At 38.8% G+C, this 19,645-nt stretch overlaps 1 protein-coding gene across 1 annotated transcript in view; it reads left to right on the top strand.

The window, feature by feature from the left end:
* The window catches only part of IL18 (interleukin 18), a 20,370-nt gene extending 2,445 nt beyond the window's left edge, over positions 1-17,925 (top strand). Inside the window, exons 2-6 of the mRNA XM_025893411.2 lie at positions 7,085-7,171; positions 8,238-8,249; positions 12,404-12,538; positions 13,307-13,440; positions 16,119-17,925. Coding sequence (XP_025749196.1) covers positions 7,093-7,171; positions 8,238-8,249; positions 12,404-12,538; positions 13,307-13,440; positions 16,119-16,340 — 582 coding nt within the window. The 5' untranslated portion in view covers positions 7,085-7,092 and the 3' untranslated portion in view covers positions 16,341-17,925. The remainder of the gene's footprint in view (positions 1-7,084; positions 7,172-8,237; positions 8,250-12,403; positions 12,539-13,306; positions 13,441-16,118) is intronic.
* The last annotated feature ends 1,720 nt before the right edge of the window (positions 17,926-19,645 follow it).

The following is a 19,645-nucleotide window of genomic DNA, read 5'->3' as shown; positions in this document are numbered from 1 at the left end:
TTCTTTCTTTCTTTCTTTCTTTCTTTCTTTCTTTCTTTCTTTCTTTCTTTCTTTCTTTTTAATGGCAAAATTTTCAAGAACAAAATGATTTCTAAAACTGAATAGTTAGGTTTTGATCTTGCTGCTATCAAGATGACTATGGGAGTGCCTGGGTGGTTCAGCTGGTTAAGGCTTCTAAGCCTTCGGCTCACGTCTTGATGCCGGAGTCCTGCGATCAAGGGTGGCATTGGGCTCCTTGCTCAGCAGGGAGTCTGCTTCTCCCTCTACCCCTCACTCTGCTCATGCTCGCTCTCTCTCTCTCAAAATAAATAAATAAAACCTTTAAAAAAAAAAGATGACTACGTACATGATTTTAGGCAATTAGGTAATATGCTTCCTCATTTCATACCATGCCTATGCTACAGAATTGTAATTCCACAGCAAGGATAAACACGATTGCTTTTCAAATTCAAGACACTTTTACTTTCAATCTAATTGTATGTTTTTATACTCCTATGGCTTAACAATGCTGGTTATATAATAAATATTCAATCAATACATGTTGTGTTAGAATTACAAGAAAGTGTTTATGAGGATATATGCCACATATAAATGGTTCTCTCCTTGCAGCCTTACCTAGAATCTAGAATTACAGAATGCTGGAGCTGGTTAAGACCTGAAAAATTAACCATTTAACTTCCTCTTTGTTCAAATGAGGAAACTGAGACCCTCAAAATTAAGTGACTTGCCCCAGGAAGATTGCAAAGCTTGTGACCTAATTTCCATCATGATTTTCTACCATTCACTAGCCTTTGGCTAGTTTCCAAGTCTTGTATAACTAAAACTGTTTTTGTTTCAAAGAACCAATTGCCACGGCGTATTCCCAGGAGGATGTTTGTTCTGAGGCAGTTTGTAACTTTAAAAGAAGAAAAACTCAATAATCTGAGAATTTTAGATGAAATATTCAAAGCATCTTTATCTAATGGGAACTATAATTTTCATAGACTAGAGTTAAGAAAGCAAAGGAACACGGATGACAAAGCAAAAGAGGAAAACTGAGGGGAGGAGTGAAAAGGGGCACAACACTTATAATCGTAGATGTACTGATACCTAACAAAAAGAGTGGTAAGAAAATAAACACTCACATGAAATAAAAAAGAAACCACTAGAGAAAAAAATGAAAGAGGAAGAATATTGGAGAAATTACTCTATTTTTTAAAATATGTTTCAGGGGTGCCTGGATGGCTCAGTTGTTAAGCATCTGCCTTCAGCTCAGGTCATGATCCCAGGGTCCTGGGATCGAGCCCCGCATCGGGCTCCCTGCTTAGTGGGAAGCCTGCTTCTCCCTCTCCCACTCCCCCCACTTGTGTTCCTGCTCTCGCTATCTCTCTCTGTCAAATAAACAAATAAAATCTTTAAAAAATAAATAAATAAAATAAAATATGTTTCAGGGGCACCTGGGTGGCTCCACGGGTTAAGCATCTGACTCTTCCTTTTGGCTCAGGTCATGATCTCAGAGTTGTGAGATCCAGCCCCGCATAGGGTTCCACACTCAGCATGGGGTGTGCTTGGGATTCTCTCCCTTTCCCTCTCCCTCCCCCTCTGCTCCTCTCCCCATGCTCTCTCTCTCCCAATCTCTCTCTCTCTCCCAAATAAATAAATAAATAAATAAATAAATAAATAAATAAATAAAATCTTAAAAAATAAATGAAATATGTTTCGGATTTTCCTCATTTTCCTTCTCCTTCTCATTGGCTTTCAGATGGAGTGAAGGTTTTAAGACAGAAAAAATTCCACCAGTCCCTTTATACACTGTTGTCATGGCAACACAGTTTATCATCACAAACATTTATTCATTTAACATTTATTGAACTCCTGCTGTATATAAGCTTCTTTCCAGGTGTTGAAGATTCAAGAAAAAATGACAATTCATCGTAAAGAAACTCAGAAAGGAAGCTGGGCAGACCTATTTGTAATCAAAATAATCTTATTCAGCATAGTAAGAACTATTTGAGAAGCATAAATAGGGGCAGGTAGAGGGGGCCACTGAGGAGAGAATGATTAGGTAGGCATAGCGGAGTCACGGAGGCTTCCCTAGAGAAATGATGAGTGAGGACTTAAAAGATGAAGAATGAAGGGCTTGGCAGGCAACAAAAGCAGGGAAGTTACGGCCTGGCAGGAGAAATGACACTGGCAACAATATGTAGCCCAGGGGAGTCTGGAAGCAAGAAAAACAAGTCAAGGAGTATTAAAATAGAAGATACCGGAAGTGATGAGGGCTGAATTTAAAACAGTGCTGGTGGGTAGTCAGAATGGCTAAAATTAACAAGTCAGGAAACAACAGATGTTGGTGAGGATGCAGAAAAAGGGGAACCCTCTTACACTGCTGGTGGGAATGCAAGCTGGTACAGTCATTCTGGAGAACAGTATGGAGGTTCCTCAAGTTAAAAAGAGAGCTACCCTATGACCCAGCCATTGCACTACTGGGTATTTATCCCAAAGATACAAATGTAGTGATCCAAAGGAGCACCTGCACCCCAATGTTTATAGCAGCAATGTCCACAATAGCCAAACTGTGGAAAGAGCCAAGATGTCCACAGACAGATGAATGGAGAAAGAGGATGTGGTATATATACAGTGGAATATTACTCAGCCATAAAAAAAAAAATGAAATCTTACCATTTGCAATGACATGGATGGACTAGAGGGTATTATGCTAAGCGAAATAAGTCAATCAGAGAAAGACAATTATCATATGATTGTATTCATATGTAGAATTTAAGAAACAAAACAGGATCACAGGGGAAGGAAGGAAAAATAAAATAAGACGAAATCAGAGAGGGAGACAATCCATAAGAGACTTAACTCTAGGAAACAAACTGAGGGTTGCTGGGTCGGGGGGATGGGGTAACTGCGTGATGGACATTAAAGAGGGCGTGTGATGTAATGAGCACTGGGTGTCATATGCAACTGATGAATCACTAAACTCTACTTCTGAAACTAATAATACACTATATGTTAATTAACTGAATTTAAATTTTTAAAAAAGAACTGGATTAGTCAGTAAAATTAATTAAATAATTCTTTTTTAAAAAGAGTACTGGTGGAGATGGACAGAAGATACCAAATTCTAGAGACATTTCTGAGTTATAATCTACAGTATTTATGAGACAGTTTAGATAAAAGAATCGAGGACTCCTAGGTTTCCATTTGGGACAGGTTACTTGGGTATGTTTTGGAAAGTAATTCAGTGGTATATCCTGCAGTTGGACTGTGGGCCTGGAGCCAGAAACTGAAATTTGCAAGTTATATACCATCCCCCCAACCTAGCTACCACCCGCTCTCCACACTTTATGGCCGAACTCCCTAACAGAATAGTATTTGCTGTCTTACCTCCCCCCCATCCTGCCCCACCCCATGCTGCCCTAGATTTTTGTCCGCGTGCCTCTACTCCCTCCACATTCCCCAAACTCTTCTATTCCCGAACTTCCTAACTGCCAAATTTAATGACCAAGTTTGAGCTTGTGGGCTCTGCAACTTCTGATCTCAAGCAGTTCTCCTTTAAAACTCCTTTCTCCCTTGCCTTCTGTGACACTTCTCTCTGAGATTTGCAAAATTGAACACATTTTCCACTCAAGCCTGTCACTCTTTTTTCTTAGTTATAATGAGGTAACCACTCAACAAATTGCCCAAGCCAGCAACTTGGAAGTCACCTGCAGTTCCTCCTTCTTCCATGTGATCTACAACCAATCAGCTAAAAACTCCTGCTGTTGAGTCTCCTTTCATCCCCATAGCCACTACCTTAGTTTACATCTTCATCAACTGTTACCTTAACTGTTAAAACTGCTTCTGAGGTTGTTTTCTGGCCACTATCCAGGCTTGCCCATAGAATCCATTCTCTACACTCCTGCCAGGGTGAGCTTTTTAAAACATAAATTTGACCATGTCTTTCTCCTCCTTAAAGAAAGTCAGTATTTTTTCAGAAAAACAGTTCAAACTCTTTAGCCTACTTAAGCAAGGCCTTTATAATCTGACTCTCCTTTGGGAGCTTTTGTCAAATTGAACTACATTGCAAATAGCATTTTATGTGAATTGAACTAGGCATAATCAACCCACGTAATATAAATAATTCTCTCACTTTATAGGCAAAATGAAAATATGTGAAGTCCTCCAAATTAGTTTATCTAGAATGACATAATTTCAAAGCTGGTAGGCTAAGTGAGTTGTGAACCATTAACACTCTTGACACATTTAAATGTCTCTTATACCTGACAGAATTCGCTACTTCCACGTTGATATTATGTAAGCTAGGCTATCCTTTAAATACCTCAGAAGTTCTTGAGACGTACAGGTTATTGTGATGCTATTTTTTTAAATGTTAACTACTCTCATAATTTTAAATGTTTTTATATCTGATAGTAATGCTCTCAAAGTGCTGAGGGATATTGTTACTGCTTGTGCTGAGAAGAACCTCCAAATAAATAAGTTGGAAAAGCAGTCACATGCAAGAAAACAAGGGAAAAAGGGCCAAAGTACCACCATGATAGAAGGTGTGGAGACAGCACGATGCAAAGCATTATTTAGAATGCCGAGAAAGTTGAAACAAAGAAAGAAAGCAAGAATACAGTTTGGTTGTTGTAGATTTGTGTACTCCAGGGATATCTCTTTACCTACTTTTCAACTTATTCCCAAGGAAAAGTTAATCTTGAACTTTGTGAGATCTTCAGAAATCCTTCCTTCCTGTAAAATGGGGCTGCATTTGCATTAACTACAGTAATAGGCTCCAAACAAGCCATGTTCTCTCAGAATTCCCTGCTTCTTGGCTTTTGCTCACATTGTTCCCTCTTTGTGGAAAGCTCTTCTCCTGGCTTTGAAAATGCCTGTCTCTCTTACAAACCAGCACAATTACCAGTTCCTCTAAGAAGTCTTCCTCAACACTGCCAGGCAGACAGAGGATCTCGTAAATCCAGCTCTTACAGCACTCATTATACTATTCTGTAATTGTTTATGTATTTGTCTTTCACCAGACTCTGAGTAATTGGAGGGTCGGTATTATATTTTGTCAGCTTTCTAGCTCCATTACTGACACACAGTACATACTCAATAATTAACTGATGAATGGTTTCAAATATTGTATAATATTATTATTTTTAAGGTAACAGTGTCCTTTGAATCCATTCACTCATTGACTAAATACTCACTGTAGTAAACATAAGTAATTTCATCCAATTCCTACACATACTACTTAGTACTTCTCAGGTAAATTATTTTCCAAAAATATGAGTGCATTACATAATATTAAAGTTTGTAGAGAAGACCACCCTAGCTATTACTTCATATGCTTGTATATTATATATCTGTATAAATTGGATAACTATTCACATTTGTATGTGTAAAAGGAACTGAACCTAGATTAAACTGTTAAATAGCCACCAACTGACAAGTGTCTTGGGTTAACTTAATTTGGATTAAGTTTTTTAACTGAGTTTTAATTTCCTGCTTCCTCTATCATATATATCTGGCCTCAGCAGACTATGCCAGAAAAATATTTGAGCCAGTTCTCTACCTAGGAGCTTCGCCTTAAATACCCCTACATATACTCATGACAAGTGTGACCCAAGCACCTGCCTTAGAGCCTCAACCATAACCACCCTCCGGAAACCAAGGTACTGCTGAACTCTGGAGTAGAGCCTCTTAATCATTTCTGTGTCATGGATCCTAATGGACAATCTAGTGAAGTTTATGGACCCCTTCTCAAAATAATGTTTTTACATGTATAACATTAAATCTATTATATCAAAATGGGGTTATCAAAAAAATTAACAAATTTTGATGTAGTATATATGTGCTTCTTTATTAACACATAAATCACAAAATCTACTGGTAGGACCAGTAACTTCTGTATATTTCAAAGTAGTAAGGAATTTAAACCCTATTTCAAGATCTTGGGGCGCCTGGGTGGCTCAGTCTTTTAAGCATCTGCCTTTGGCTCAGGTCATGGTCCCAGGGTCCTGGGATCGAGCCCCACATCGGGCTCCCTGCTCTGCGGGAAGCCTGCTTCTCCCTCTCCCACTCCCCCTGCTTGTGTTCCCTCTCTTGCTGTGTCTCTCTCTGTCAAATAAATAAATAAAATCTTTTAAAAAAATAAATAAACCCTATTTCAAGATCTCAAGATAACACAATAGGAAATCTGTATCTCTATTAGTGACATTACAGGTACTGCTAATAATACGTTTGTTTCCTACACCATAATGGAAGGAACTGCTAAATTTCAGTTAGAAGTTGGTGAAAATAAATATGTAATTTTTTTCCCATCACAAATTTCCCAGATAGAGAATCCCTGCTTCATAGACAAAGATCTGGAAGGATACACACTTATATTGGAGGGGGATGGAGTAGGGTGGGGCAGAGGAGAAGAACAAAAATAAGTTTTAACATTTTCAAATCCTATATGATTATTTGTTGTTGTTTTTTACAGAAACACTGCATATTTATGTATTACTTCTGTAAAAAGCATACTATATCCCAAACTCCAGATCTAAAGCTACTGCTGCATAGGGAGAGGGGGCCACCAGATGCCACACCCTTCAGCCTCCTCCCATCACTACCCTCACCACGCTGCCCTCACTGCCAGGTGGAAACACCATTTTTATCATTGGCTCACTTCTAGCACTTTGACAATGAACTCACAAACCTTCAATCTCCCATGCACATGAACCCATTGGTTGAAAGACAGAGATAGAGTCCATTCGTAGTTAAATGATAGGCATTCTATATTTATATTGATAATATGTTTCCCCCAAGATACTAAGACAATATTTCAGTTCATTAGTGGACCACTTATCCACCCTTTATAACTTTGTTTTATGAGAAGATGCTTTCTAGATTCCAAATATCTGATGGTTTGCAAGAGAACATCTGAACACGTGTATTCATAAGCTGAAGACCCAAGCATTTATTAAATGTCTAAAGTATTCATCGGCATATTGGGTGATACACTGACTTCTGAATTTGGAGTAGTACAAGGCAGTGAATAGTAAAAGATTCTTTTTGTGTAAATGGAACAACCACTACCTTTTCACAGATGATGCTTTGCTTTCATTAGGAATAAAGATGGCTGCTAACCCAGGAAAAGACAACTGCATCAACTTTGTGGAAATGAAATTTATTGACAATACGCTTTACTTTAAAGGTAAGCCTAAAGCAATAGACCAAATAAGGGTTCAGATAAATGTTTGCAGCGAGAAAAGATGTTGTGAAGTGAACTATTAAGTGCCTCTTTTTTGTCACCAAATTCCATTGTAATACTAATGACACTATTCTCTGCGGAGAATAGAAATTAACCATAGTATGTCCAACATTCTAGCACCACGACGCACCACACGTCCTGGCTCTTCAGTTAACAGCAGCCAACTCACAAGGTGGCTTCAGGTGCACATCATGAAAATCCCACAAAATTGGGTATATTCAGGGAATATAATTTCCCAAAACAAGCTGGCAAATCATATAAGAAATACCTTACATCTAGAGTTCTGTGAGTGAGTTATACCATTTTATGTAAAAATATTTGACAAATAAAAACAGATTCTAATGATTAATCTTCGATGGGCAGTTTGGCTTCACTTGAAAGGCTAGCTTCATTTGACAACTTCATAGAAAGTCCCTAGGTGGGGCGCCTGGGTGGCTCAGTCGTTAGGTGTCTGCCTTCGGTTCGGGTCATGGTCCCAGGGGTGCCTGGGTGGCTCAGTTGTTAGGTGTCTGCCTTCGGCTCGGATCATGGTCCCAGGGTCCTGGGATCAAGGCCCGTATCGGGCTCCCTGCTGGGCGGGAAGCCTGCCTCTCCCTCTCCCACTCCCCCTGCTTGTGTTCTCTCTCTGTGTCAAATAAATAAATAAATAATCTTAAAAAAAAAGAAAAGAAAAGAAAGTCCCTAGGTGACTTTCCACTTAAACAATAAACTTAAGAGTAAATCTATCATTTTATAAAATTTTCTTTTAACTGAAAATTCAAATTTATAAACCCGGGATATAGGTTTTTTATCCAATTTAACTGTGAACACACTAAGTCTGAGCTTCATTTTATGGGAACTTTGGGATGATTATAAAATATTTCTGATGGAGGCCCACAAAAGCCATCACTGGTAAGATAGTGGTTAACTATTGGGGAGTGACAGAAGAGTAATGAAATGGTAGGGTAAAAGATATTCTGAACTGAAATATAGAATTTAACATATTTTGTTTCTCTTTTTTCCCCTTTAGCTGAAAATGATGGTAAAGTATAAATTTATTTCTCTTTCTTTGTAAAATAAGTAACTACTTTAGTAAGCATCTCTCAGACACGTCCACATCACCACTCTTAGCTGAGAGAAACTGGTACCAATATATTTGAGAAGCGAATCTTCCCACAAAGGCATGTGGACTCGATAGCATGGCCTTGGAATAAAGGTGACCAGAAGAGATACAAACAAGAACCTCTAGCAAAATATGCTTCTCTCTACACCTTAGGAAATTCTCTAGCTCTCAGAATCTACAAAGTAGATTATCTGTTATATATGAGATTAGCAGGAAGTTATGGATTCTCTGGAGGAAAAGGGGATTGAAGCATGAGAACTGTCCAAAATCAAGAGAATCCTCCTTCTTCAACCCTGTCTCTCAGAAATGCGTTGGGAAGAAGGCTGGGAGGCTCCCAGAGGATAAAGAATTCTGGAAATAGAGGAGATGGGGAAGGGTAGAGCAAGCAGAACTATGAGGCTGAGCCATCGAGTATTACTGAGATGTGGAGGCACCCGGTCCTTGTCCTGGCATTCAGGTAGGATCATACCCAAGTCTGGCCTGTGAGCCTCTAACAGGCCCCCAGATTATTAAAGGCCATTAGTTTCTCATACTTTTCCTTAAAAATATCACTTTTCCCATTCTTAAGGTGATCCTTACTGGACTAGAAATAGAAGACAGCAACTTTTTTGAAAAAATACTCCTTTTTCATGTTTCTTTTATCCCCCCAGCTTTATTGAGATATAAATGACATATAACTCCTCATGCTTCTTAAAGACTGCCCTATTCTCCATTTATTTAATTCAATACATATTGGCATCTGTATCCCAGGTGCTATGTTAAGCAGTAGGATACAATGGTGAACAAAACATGGTTCCTACAGGAAGAAGCAGGCACATCAGGAAGGCAATTGGACTATGGTATGTCAAGTGTTACAAAGGCACAGGATGCTATGGGAGCACACGGAAGGGGCACCTAATTCAGTCCAGGAGATTCTGGGAGGGCACTTTGAAGGAGGGACAGATTTGAAGAGTGAATAGGAGTTAGCCAAGAGAAAGTATTCCAGGCAGGGAGAAGACCACATGCAAAGGCCAAGATCTGAAAGAAAGAAAGCATGGCACCTACGGGGAATTAAAAGTAACTCAGAAAGGGAGTAGGAGAATCGTGTGAGAAGAATGATAAATAGGGTGCAGATAAAGAAGGTTCTCTTACTCCAAGATAGGGAATTCGAATCTGATCTTTGGGATAATGGGGACTCGTTAAGCACAATTTATATGATCTGGAATACAGAGTAGTTTGCTGTAACAAAGTGATCCAAGAATATAGTAACTGAGTAAGATAGAAAATGTTTCTGTCAAACACAAGACCGAGTAGGTAGTCCAGCATTAGTATGGCTAGATACTGCCTGATGATGTTGGGATCTCGTTTCTTCTCTCTTGTTACTCCAGCATCCCTAAGCTGTTGAACTCATTCACATACTTGAAAAGCATTACCACACTTCCCGGGTCCATATCCCAGCTAGCAAGAAAGGGTTCAAAGTAAGAGGAAGACAGTCCCATTTCTTTTAAAGGCTCTACTTGGAAGTCATACACATCAACTGCACTCATTCCATCCATTAGCATTTAGTCGTGTGGCCACACCAACTTCGAGGAAATCTGAAAATATGATCTTTATTCTGGGTGGCCATGTGCCTCATTAAAATTCAGAAATAAATGATCATCTCTCTGAATTTTAACTTAATTAAAATTGAATTATAATTGCTTCTGACTTCAGTATAAAGAATTGATGTGTGGACAAAAAGGGGGGATGCCAATTAAGAGGCTATTATTGCAGTCCCTGTAAGAAATGACAGTGACATGGATTAAGGTAGGCACAGTGGGTGCCAATGAAGAGCTGTGGAGGGAGTTTAGAAATATTTGGAAGAATCAACAGGACATGAGTGGGGCTGGATTTAGAATGGAGATGGAGAGAAAGACAGAAGAGATAATGGCTACATTGTTTCACTTGGGCAATTTGTACCATTCCGTTAAATAGGAAACACAAGAGGAAAAGCAGGGTAAAGAGGTATGCAGAGCAAAGAGGAAGACATCCATGTGCTTTGGGTTCTTATCTGTGGGACATCCTAGTGGAAATGTCCAGTAGACCCTTGGACATATAGTTCGGAGCTCTGGATGAAAATTTGGACTGGTTATATAGATATAGGAGGCTTATGTATAGAAATGGCATCTGAAGCTACAGGAATAAAAAGACCAGTCAGAGGAAATGTGTAGAGGGAGAAAGTAAAAGTCAGTGACTAAACTCTGAGGAAATACCCACATTTAAAGGATGCAGTAGAAAAAGAAGCTAATAAAGAACAGAGCAGAGTAACCAAAGAGGAAGGAGAAAAACCAAGAGAATGTCACGGAATCCCAGGAGAGCCTTTCAAGCTGGAGGTAAAAGGTACCGTGTTGGATTTTGCAGCCTTGAACACCAAGGGCCGGAAAGCTCTATTACATTTAGCAACAGGGAATTTGGTGACCTCAGTGAAAGCAGTTTAATGGAGAAATGGAGGCAGAGGGGAGAAATGGGTGGCTCCGTTGGTTAAGTGTCTGCCTTCGGCTCAGGTCATGATCCCAGGGTCCTGGGATGGAGCCCCGTGTCAGGCTCCCTGCTCAGCCAGGAGTCTACCTCTCCCTCTCCATCTGCCTCTCCCCCAGCTCATGCTCTCTCTCACCCTCTATCAAATAAATAAATAAAATCTTTAAAAAAAAAGAACTGGAGGCAGATGCTGACTGCAATTAGTAGAAGAGTGAATGGTAAGGGAGTGATACAGATAATTCTTGCCAGAAGCATGGCTATTAAAAGGAAGAGAGAAACAAGGCCAGCTACAGAGTGGAATATGGTTGATAGAGAAATTTTAAATCTCAAAGTGAAAAGAGCTTTATGTTTTTCTTATAAAAATAATGTTTATTATAAATAATTTTAGGCAATGAAGCTAAGAACAATAAGAAAAATAAAAGCATGAAAATAACCTAGAAATAATCATTGCTATCATTTTGATGCAATATTCCCATACACCTTTCAGTATATGTTATATTATACCTAAGCTTCTTTTTCTAGTTTAAATTCACATGCACATCTTTCCATGGCAATGAATAAATACAGTTATATTCAATCTGTGATCTTCCATAGTAAGGGCCTATCAAAATGTTTTTGATCAATCCCCAATTGATGGCATTTGAGTTGTTTCTAGTTTGTTGCTATTATTAACAATGCTCCCATAAGCATTTGTGTAGTGAAATATTTACACATTTGCCCGATTGTTTCTTTAGAATAAGATCCAGGAATAGAATGGCTGGTTGATTGGAGAGAGGGGATGATTGGTAAATCAAGGTTTCAGTAGAAGATACATATGGAGCACAGATGGGGTTAGCTCTGGACACCAAAAGGGGCAACTTTTCCACATTTCCTCTTGGGACAAGAGGCGTAGAGGAAATAACAGGGGGTGCCACAGTTACATTTCTAAGTGGAGTGGCAGGAAATCATGGGCTGAAAGCAAAAGCAGAGGTGACGATGTAGAGATCCTTAGGAGACAGGAGAAGGTTTGGAATTGCAGCTCTGGACTACAGAAGAATACTGAAGTGTAACAGAAAGGAAGTATTGACAATCGGTGAATTTGTGATGGCACCAACTTGTACACATGTATAACTGTTCACCAGCAAGACTCGGCAGCCAGGTTTGGGGGTTTTGTAGTAGGCAGACAAATATATTCTGGATTTAAGATCCTGGCAAAAGGGTGGATAAAATGATGAGCCGTGAGGCCCAGGCTGCATAGAGGAGAAAGGAGAATAGCAAGAGGTTAGCCGGAGAAAATATAAGAGGCAGGAGGCTCTGAAGTAGAGGAAAAGCTTAAGAAAGTAAAAGGATGGGAGATAGTGGCTGGAAAATAGGATATTTGAATATAATACTGTAGAGGAAAAGTAGTTCTGGGTGATAACAAGAACTGGCTGTGCTCTTGGAAGTGGGTTAAAAAACACCGTGCAATGTTGCCCTAGCTGCTTCTGTACCAGAAGATTACGATTAGTAGCTATTGAAAACTGAAATATACAGTATGCTTATTTGTAAATTTAGAGGGAAAAAATGTATTTTTAAATGAAATTTAATGTGCATTGTAGACAACCTGGAATCAGATTACTTTGGCAAGCTTGAACCTAAAATCTCAATCATACGAAATTTGAACGACCAAGTTCTCTTCGTTAACCAGGGAAATCAACCCGTGTTTGAGGATATGACTGATTCTGACTGTACAGGTATTATTTTTTTAATATATATTTGTAACACAAAAGTGACAAGCTGCTACTTCTTCCCATTCCATTTAACTACCTCTGTTTTTCTGTGATAGACCTAATCCTCAGATGAAATGTCCTAGGAGTAGTAACAATTTCACTCACAAGAAACTTGATAGGGTATCCCACATTTTTTTTGGCTGGGGTGAAAAATTGATGCAATAAAGACATTGCCTACATGTGGGTCACCAATCCCTTCACTGTAATTGCATTAACTATATAGGATCTCAAATGGATCCTTGATACCTGCTGCTCATAGCTGAAATTGCTGATGGCATTTTCGAAACTCAAAATTAAAAACAAATACACAAGCATTTCAAGTCTGTCTTACCCCAGAAATTTAGAGTGCCTTATAAAGTGAATCAGTTTACTGTGCCTTCCGAGGCTTGAATTCCAAATCAGAGTTGAGCCAGAGTTGAAACAGTGAAGTGCACTTTTGAAAAAAAACTAAATTTTTACCTTAACAGATTTTTTAAATGTTCTATTTAGCATTTAGAAGTTAAAAACAATCTTTTAATGAACTCAGAGTATCTGTAAAACACTCAAACTTTGAAGCATTTGTGTTATAATACATATTGTGAATGTGTTTTAAAGAATGTGGGGACACCTATTCAACAGGCTGAATCTCAGAGTAATGATAATGGGTCTATTAAGGATTATCCTTAGGCTAATTTCCATAAATACTGATTTGCAAAACTTCTAACTAGTGTTCCCATTTATTGTTTGTTTCAGATAACGCACCCCATACCGTATTTATCATATATATGTATAAAGATAGCCTCACTAGAGGTCTGGCAGTAACCATCTCTGTGAAGTGTAGGAGAATGTCTACTCTCTCCTGTAAGAACAAAACTATTTCCTTTAAGGTAAGACTGACTTGTTTTAGTCATATTTTTGTGCAAAATTTAAAAACCCAAATATCCTCAGTCCTAGCTTTTATCTACAACAAGAATAGCAGGAAGCAGGGCGCCTGGGTGGCTCAGTTGTTAAGCAACCGCCTTCGGCTCAGGTCATGATCCTGGAGTCCCGGGATGGAGTCCGACATCGGGCTCCCTGCTCGGCGGGGAGTCTGCTTCTCCCTCTGACCCTCTTCCCTCTTGTGCTCTCTATCTCTCATTCTCTCTCTCTCAAATAAATAAATAAAATCTTAAAAAAAAAGAATAGCAAGAAGCAGAGAAGCCTTAATATGGATAGTTACTAAAAATTGTGAGACTCCCTAACTTATTGCAATGACATCATGGTTTTTCTGAGCCTGTTGTAGGGAGGAACGGGCACAAGACTCGTTTCAGAACCCGAGTCTTCTGAATAATCAACCTATAGATAAAGTAAGAATATAGAGTACAGACATGAATTATCATGTATATTAAAGAGTGGCATGTGAATTTCCAGAATGAGTCCTGCCACACAGAATGAAGTTAAATGTCCTTCTGTAAGCCTTCTACTTTGTAAATTATGATATTTTAATCCTTAATTATTTTGTTCCTGCGTCTTAGCCAAGACTTAGGCTTTCAATTGACATATGTTATTTTTTTACTTATTTTTTAAGTAGATAAATAAATTTTAATATGGGGCTTGAACTCAAAACCCTGAGATCAAGACCCAAGCTGAGATCAGGAGTCAGACGCTTAAATGACTGAGCCACTCAGGCGCCTCCATTTATGTAGTTATTTTTAAGTTCTCTCAGACTTACTCGGGAGAGGACCAAATTAACAGATGTTAGGCCAGGCTTACCTTCCCCCGGGTTCAGATTCAACCCCTCCTGATGTAAAGAATACCTTAGGCCCTTGGAGCACTCAAGTTTTGCCAGGTAGGGCTTTCCAAGTTGAGGGTTTCCCAAGGTCATTGGGATTGTTTCCACATCCATTTGTTGTACATCTTCCCTATGAGAGCTGTCAATAGTTAACACTAAAGCCAAGGAGAGCTACTGGCCCAAGATTTCCTTGCCTCTGTTCTGAAACAGGACACTGAACTCGTTAGAGATCACTTATTCTACCTATCCACACCTCCACTTTCAACTATAACTTTCCACACTAGGTTTGAACTAAAAGGTTTATCTCGCTGTAGTATTTCTAGAGCTTTTGAAGTTTTAGCTAAGGAGGACTTATCACTTATACATTAGACTTTAGCTTTGTCCCAAATTGGCTCCCCCAGCTTCAAGTCTCCCTAAATTCTGGTATATTGTAGACAGCTGCAGATGAGCTGGGGTGAATTAGTTTATACTCTCATCAGTTCAGGACTCTTCGCTTGTTGATAAAGGACAAAAGTCAAGAGTTAGGACTATAAATTCCACAAGTGTTTGAGAAGTTTGGAGGTACCCCCTACCCAGGTTCTTTCAGGCATCTTGGGAGGATGCTGGAATGCTATTTTGTGTCTGGAGGTCTCTCCATCAGTCCTTAGACAGGATCATGGTAATCTTTGCTACCAGGGGGTCAAAATTAAGCTAAAAAAAAAAAAAAAAGTCCGCTGGCTCTGAGATTAACATGGAAAGAACCTCAGGTGGTCTTTACATTTTCTAGTCCATCCTGAAAAGTAGGTACGATGCAATAATAGGAAAAGTGCAGGCAGTACAGTCAGTTGGGTGACCAACAGCTTCCTGTGATCTAGCCATCCTTGAGAAAACCCTATGCTGGGGCTGAAGGATATAGGAATCAGCATTTGGTTCAGAGCAGAGCCCAGCCAATTTCAGGATAGAAATTCAGGACTACTACAGGACTAGAGTGCTTGACAGAGAAAAAGTGCTGTCTAAGCCAATAAGCAGGGCTACACTGGAACCCAGGACATAGCCGTAGTACAAGCAGTGGGTCTATTTACAGCACGTTTCAGTCCCAGGCTCCTCTTAAGGAAGGAAGAAGCTGAGATGCCTGCCACTTTCTGCCTCTCTCACATTTGGCTCAGAAACAAGAGCTAGCCTTTGCCTAGCCTAGCTCATCAATGTCTTTAGCTGTGAATGGTTGAAGAAGACAGGAACTGACCTTAGCACAAACACGTGGTCTCTGCTGGAACTCTACCTAGTCTTGATCAGATATGGACTCCACTTGGGGGAGAGGAGAAAAGGAAGCTATCCAATGGGTAAATTGGGAGAAACTACAGGCCTAAACCTGAACGTGCATTCAACGGTGGGAAAAGCCAGAGTAAACAGGGAGAATAGATTAGGAATTAAGAGGGAGAGGATTCATCAGTCTTACACAATTCACAGGGTTTTAGAGGTGAGGGGGTGGGGGGATTGGTTAGCCCGGTGATGGGTATTAAAGAGGCACGTACTGCACCGAGCACTGGGTGTTATACGCAAACAATGAATCATGGAACACTACATCAAAAGCTAATGATGTAATGCATGGTGATTAACATAACATAATAAAATTAAATTAAAAAAAAAAGAGGGAGATGAAATCAGTATTCTTATATTAAAAGGTTTGTTTGTTTAACTCTTGAGAATAAAAACTTCTTTAGTTCTGTGCAGTAATATACTTCAAAATAAACCACACATATTCAAATTGTTCATGTCCTTAAAAAATTAAATAATCTTTTTTCTTCCTCTCTCTAGGAAATGTGTCCTCCCGATAGTATCAACGACGAAGGAAATGACATCATATTCTTTCAGAGAAGTGTTCCAGGACATGATGATAAGATACAATTTGAGTCTTCATTATACAAAGGATACTTTCTAGCTTGTGAAAAAGAGAAAGATCTTTTCAAACTCATTTTGAAAGAAAAAGATGAAAGTGGGGATAAATCCATTATGTTCACTGTTCAAAACAAAAGCTAGATATTGAAATTGCACAGTTTGAATTTTCTGAGTTTTTGTCTTTCAGAAAGGTTGTAAGACTTTGAGCCTATAATTGTAGTAATGAAATAAAATGAATAATGGTCTCAAGGGATACCATTAAGAAATGAATAAGAAGGGGCACCTGGGTAGCTCAGTCGGTTGAGTGTCCAACTCTTGATTTCGGCTCAGGTCATGATCTCACCGTTGTGGGATCAAGCCCCGCCTGTACCCGGCTCCATGCTCAGCATGGGGTCTGCTTGAGATTCTTTCTCTCCCTCTGCCTCTGCCCCTCCCCCTGCTCACTCTCTCCCTCCCTCTCTCTCTCAAATAAATAAAATCTTTAAAAAAAATGAATAAGGTTTCACAAATTGAATTGACTCCTCCTTATCCAGGTTGATAAAATATTTGTATAACATTAAAAGAATGCATAGTTTCAAAACACATTCTACATTGATAGTTGCAACATAGATTATACTCACTAGAACTGCTTTCAATCTTTTGGGTTACTGGTCCTAATGATAAAAGATACTCATAGTTGACCTTTCTAATTTTTTAAGAATATCATTAAAACCAACAAGATTTTGTAGAGACCACTTCACTTGACTAATTTCCACACCTTTTCCAAAGTCAGATTGATCCTGAATCCAGGATTATACACTCTGATCAAATGGCATTCAACCCAGGAATGTAAAGATCGTTTAATATTATAAAATGAACTAATGTAATATACCATATTAATAGAATAAAGGAGGGGCACCTGGGTGGCTCAGTCAGTTAAGTGTCTGCCTTCAGCTCAGGTCATGATCCCGGGGTCCTGGGATTGAACCCCACATCAGGCTCCATGCTTAGTGAGGAGCCTGCTTTTTCCTCTCCCTCTGCCTCTCCCCCTGCTTGTGTTCTCTCTCTCTCTCATTCTGTCAAATGAATAAATAAAATCTTTTTAAAAAATAGAATAAAGGATAAAAACCACACAATCATCTCAATAGATGCGGAAAAAGCATTTGACAAAATCCAATTCATAATAAAAATTCTCAATAAACTTGAAAGAGAAGATAACTTCTTCAATGTGGAAAAGGACATCTGTGAGGGGCGCCTGGGTGGCTCAGTCATTTAAGTGTCTCCTTCGGCTCAGGTCATGATCCCAGGACCCTGGGATCGAGCCCCACATCGGGCTCCCTGCTCAGCAGGGAGCCTACTTCTCCTTCCCCTTGCTCGTGCTCTCTCTCTCTCTCTCTCTCTCAAATAAATAAATTAAATCTTTAAAAAAAAAGACATCTATGAAAAACCTACAGCTGACATCATACTTTCTTTAAATTTATTTTTTAAATTCCTATATAATTAACATACAGTTAAGTTATATTAGGTTCAGGTGTACAATATAGTGATTCAACAATTCCATATATTACTCAGTGCTCTTCACAATAAGTGTATTCTTTATCCCCATGATGTATTTCACCCATCCCCCCACCCACCTTCCTTTGGTAACCACCAGTTTGTTCTCTGTATTTAAGAGTCTGGATTTTTTTGTCTCTTTTTTCTGTGTTCATTTGTTTTGTTTCTTAAATTACACATATGAGTGAAATCATATGGTATTTGTCTTTTACTGACTTATTTCACTTAGCATCATACCTTCTAGATCCATCCATGTTGCAAATGACAAGATTTCATTCTTTTTATGGCTGAGTAATATTCCATTATGTATATATACTACATCTTATTTATCCATTCATGTATCACTGGACACTTGGGTTGCTTCCATGATTGGGATATTGTAAAGAATACTACAACAAACATAGGGGGGCATATCTCTTTTTGAATTAGTGCTAACCTCATACTTAATGGTGAAAAAACAATGCAAGAATGTCAGCGCTTACAACTTCCATTCAACATCATACTGGAGGTTCTAGCCTGTACAATCACAAGAAAAAGAAAGAAAAGGAAGAAGTAAAACTATTCTTATTTGCACATAACATGATTCTGTATATGGAAGATCTTAAGGAATAGACACAAATGCAAAAAAAAAAAACCCTATTAAAATTAGCAAGCAAGTTGAGCAAGGATGCAGAATACAAGATTAATACATGAAAATAAATTGTATTTCTACATATGAGAATGAACAATCTGAAAATAAAAATAAGAAAACAATTCCACTCACAGTATTAAGACTAAAATACTTATGAATAAATTTAGCAAAAGAAGTGCAAGACTTGTACACTGAAAATTCCAAAACAATGCTGAGGGAAATTAAATATGATTTAAATAAATGGAGAAACATTCCATGTTCAATGACTGAAACACTCAAGATTAAGATGAAAGTTCCCCTAATATTGATCTATAGATTCAACTCAATGTCCATCAGATTTCCAGCAGGCCTTTTTTTGCAGATATTTTGACAAGCTATATCTAAAATGTATATGGAAATTCAAAAGACACAGAATAGCCAAAAAATTGTGAAAAAAAGCAAAGTTGGGCATTTTCATTTCCTAATCTTAAAATTTAATATAAGCTACAGTTATGAGAACAGTTTGATACTGGGGAGCCTGGGTGGCTCAGTCATTAAGCGTCTGCCTTCGGCTCAGGTCATGGTCCCAGGGTCCTGGGATCGAGTGCTGCATCGGGCTCCCTGCTCAGCGGGAAGCCTGCTTCTCCCTCCCCCATTCCCCCTGCTTGTGTTCCCTCTCTTGCTGTGTCTCTCTCTGTCAAATAAGTAAATAAAATCTTTAAAAAAAACACAGTTTGATACTAACATAAGGATAAACATAGATCAATAGAACTGATTTGAGAATTCACAAATAAACTCTTATATTTATGACCAATTGATTTTTGATAAAGGCAGTTTGATAGAAAAAGAGTCTTCAACAAATGGTGCTGGGACAATTGGATATCCACATGCAAAATGATGAATGTAGACCTTTACCTCACACTATAGACAAAAATTGACTCAAAATGGAACAGAGACATCAGTGTAAACTAAAGCCAGGGTGCCTGGCTGGCTCAGTCGATAGAACACGCAACTCTTGATCTCAGGATCATGAGTTCAAGCACCATGGTGGACACAAAGATTACTTTTTTTTTTAAGACTTTATTTATTTATTTGAGAGAGAGAGCATGAGTATGGGGAGGGGCAGATGGAGAGGGAGAAGCAGATTCTATCCCAGGACCCCAGGGTCATGACCAGAGCCAAAGGCAGACCCTTAACCAACTGAGCCACCCAAGCACCCCAGAGATTACAAAAAAAAAAAAAAGAGAGAGAGAGAGAGAAAGAAAGAAAGAAAGGAGAAAGAAAGAAAGAAAGAAAGAAAGAA

Source organism: Callorhinus ursinus, unplaced genomic scaffold, assembly GCF_003265705.2.
Source record: "Callorhinus ursinus isolate GAN/ISIS: 27379988/994484 unplaced genomic scaffold, GSC_fseal_2.0 scaffold19, whole genome shotgun sequence".
NCBI classification, from domain to species: domain Eukaryota; kingdom Metazoa; phylum Chordata; class Mammalia; order Carnivora; family Otariidae; genus Callorhinus; species Callorhinus ursinus.
Note: the sequence above shows the minus strand (reverse complement) of the source record. Positions and strands in the feature narration are given on the sequence as shown.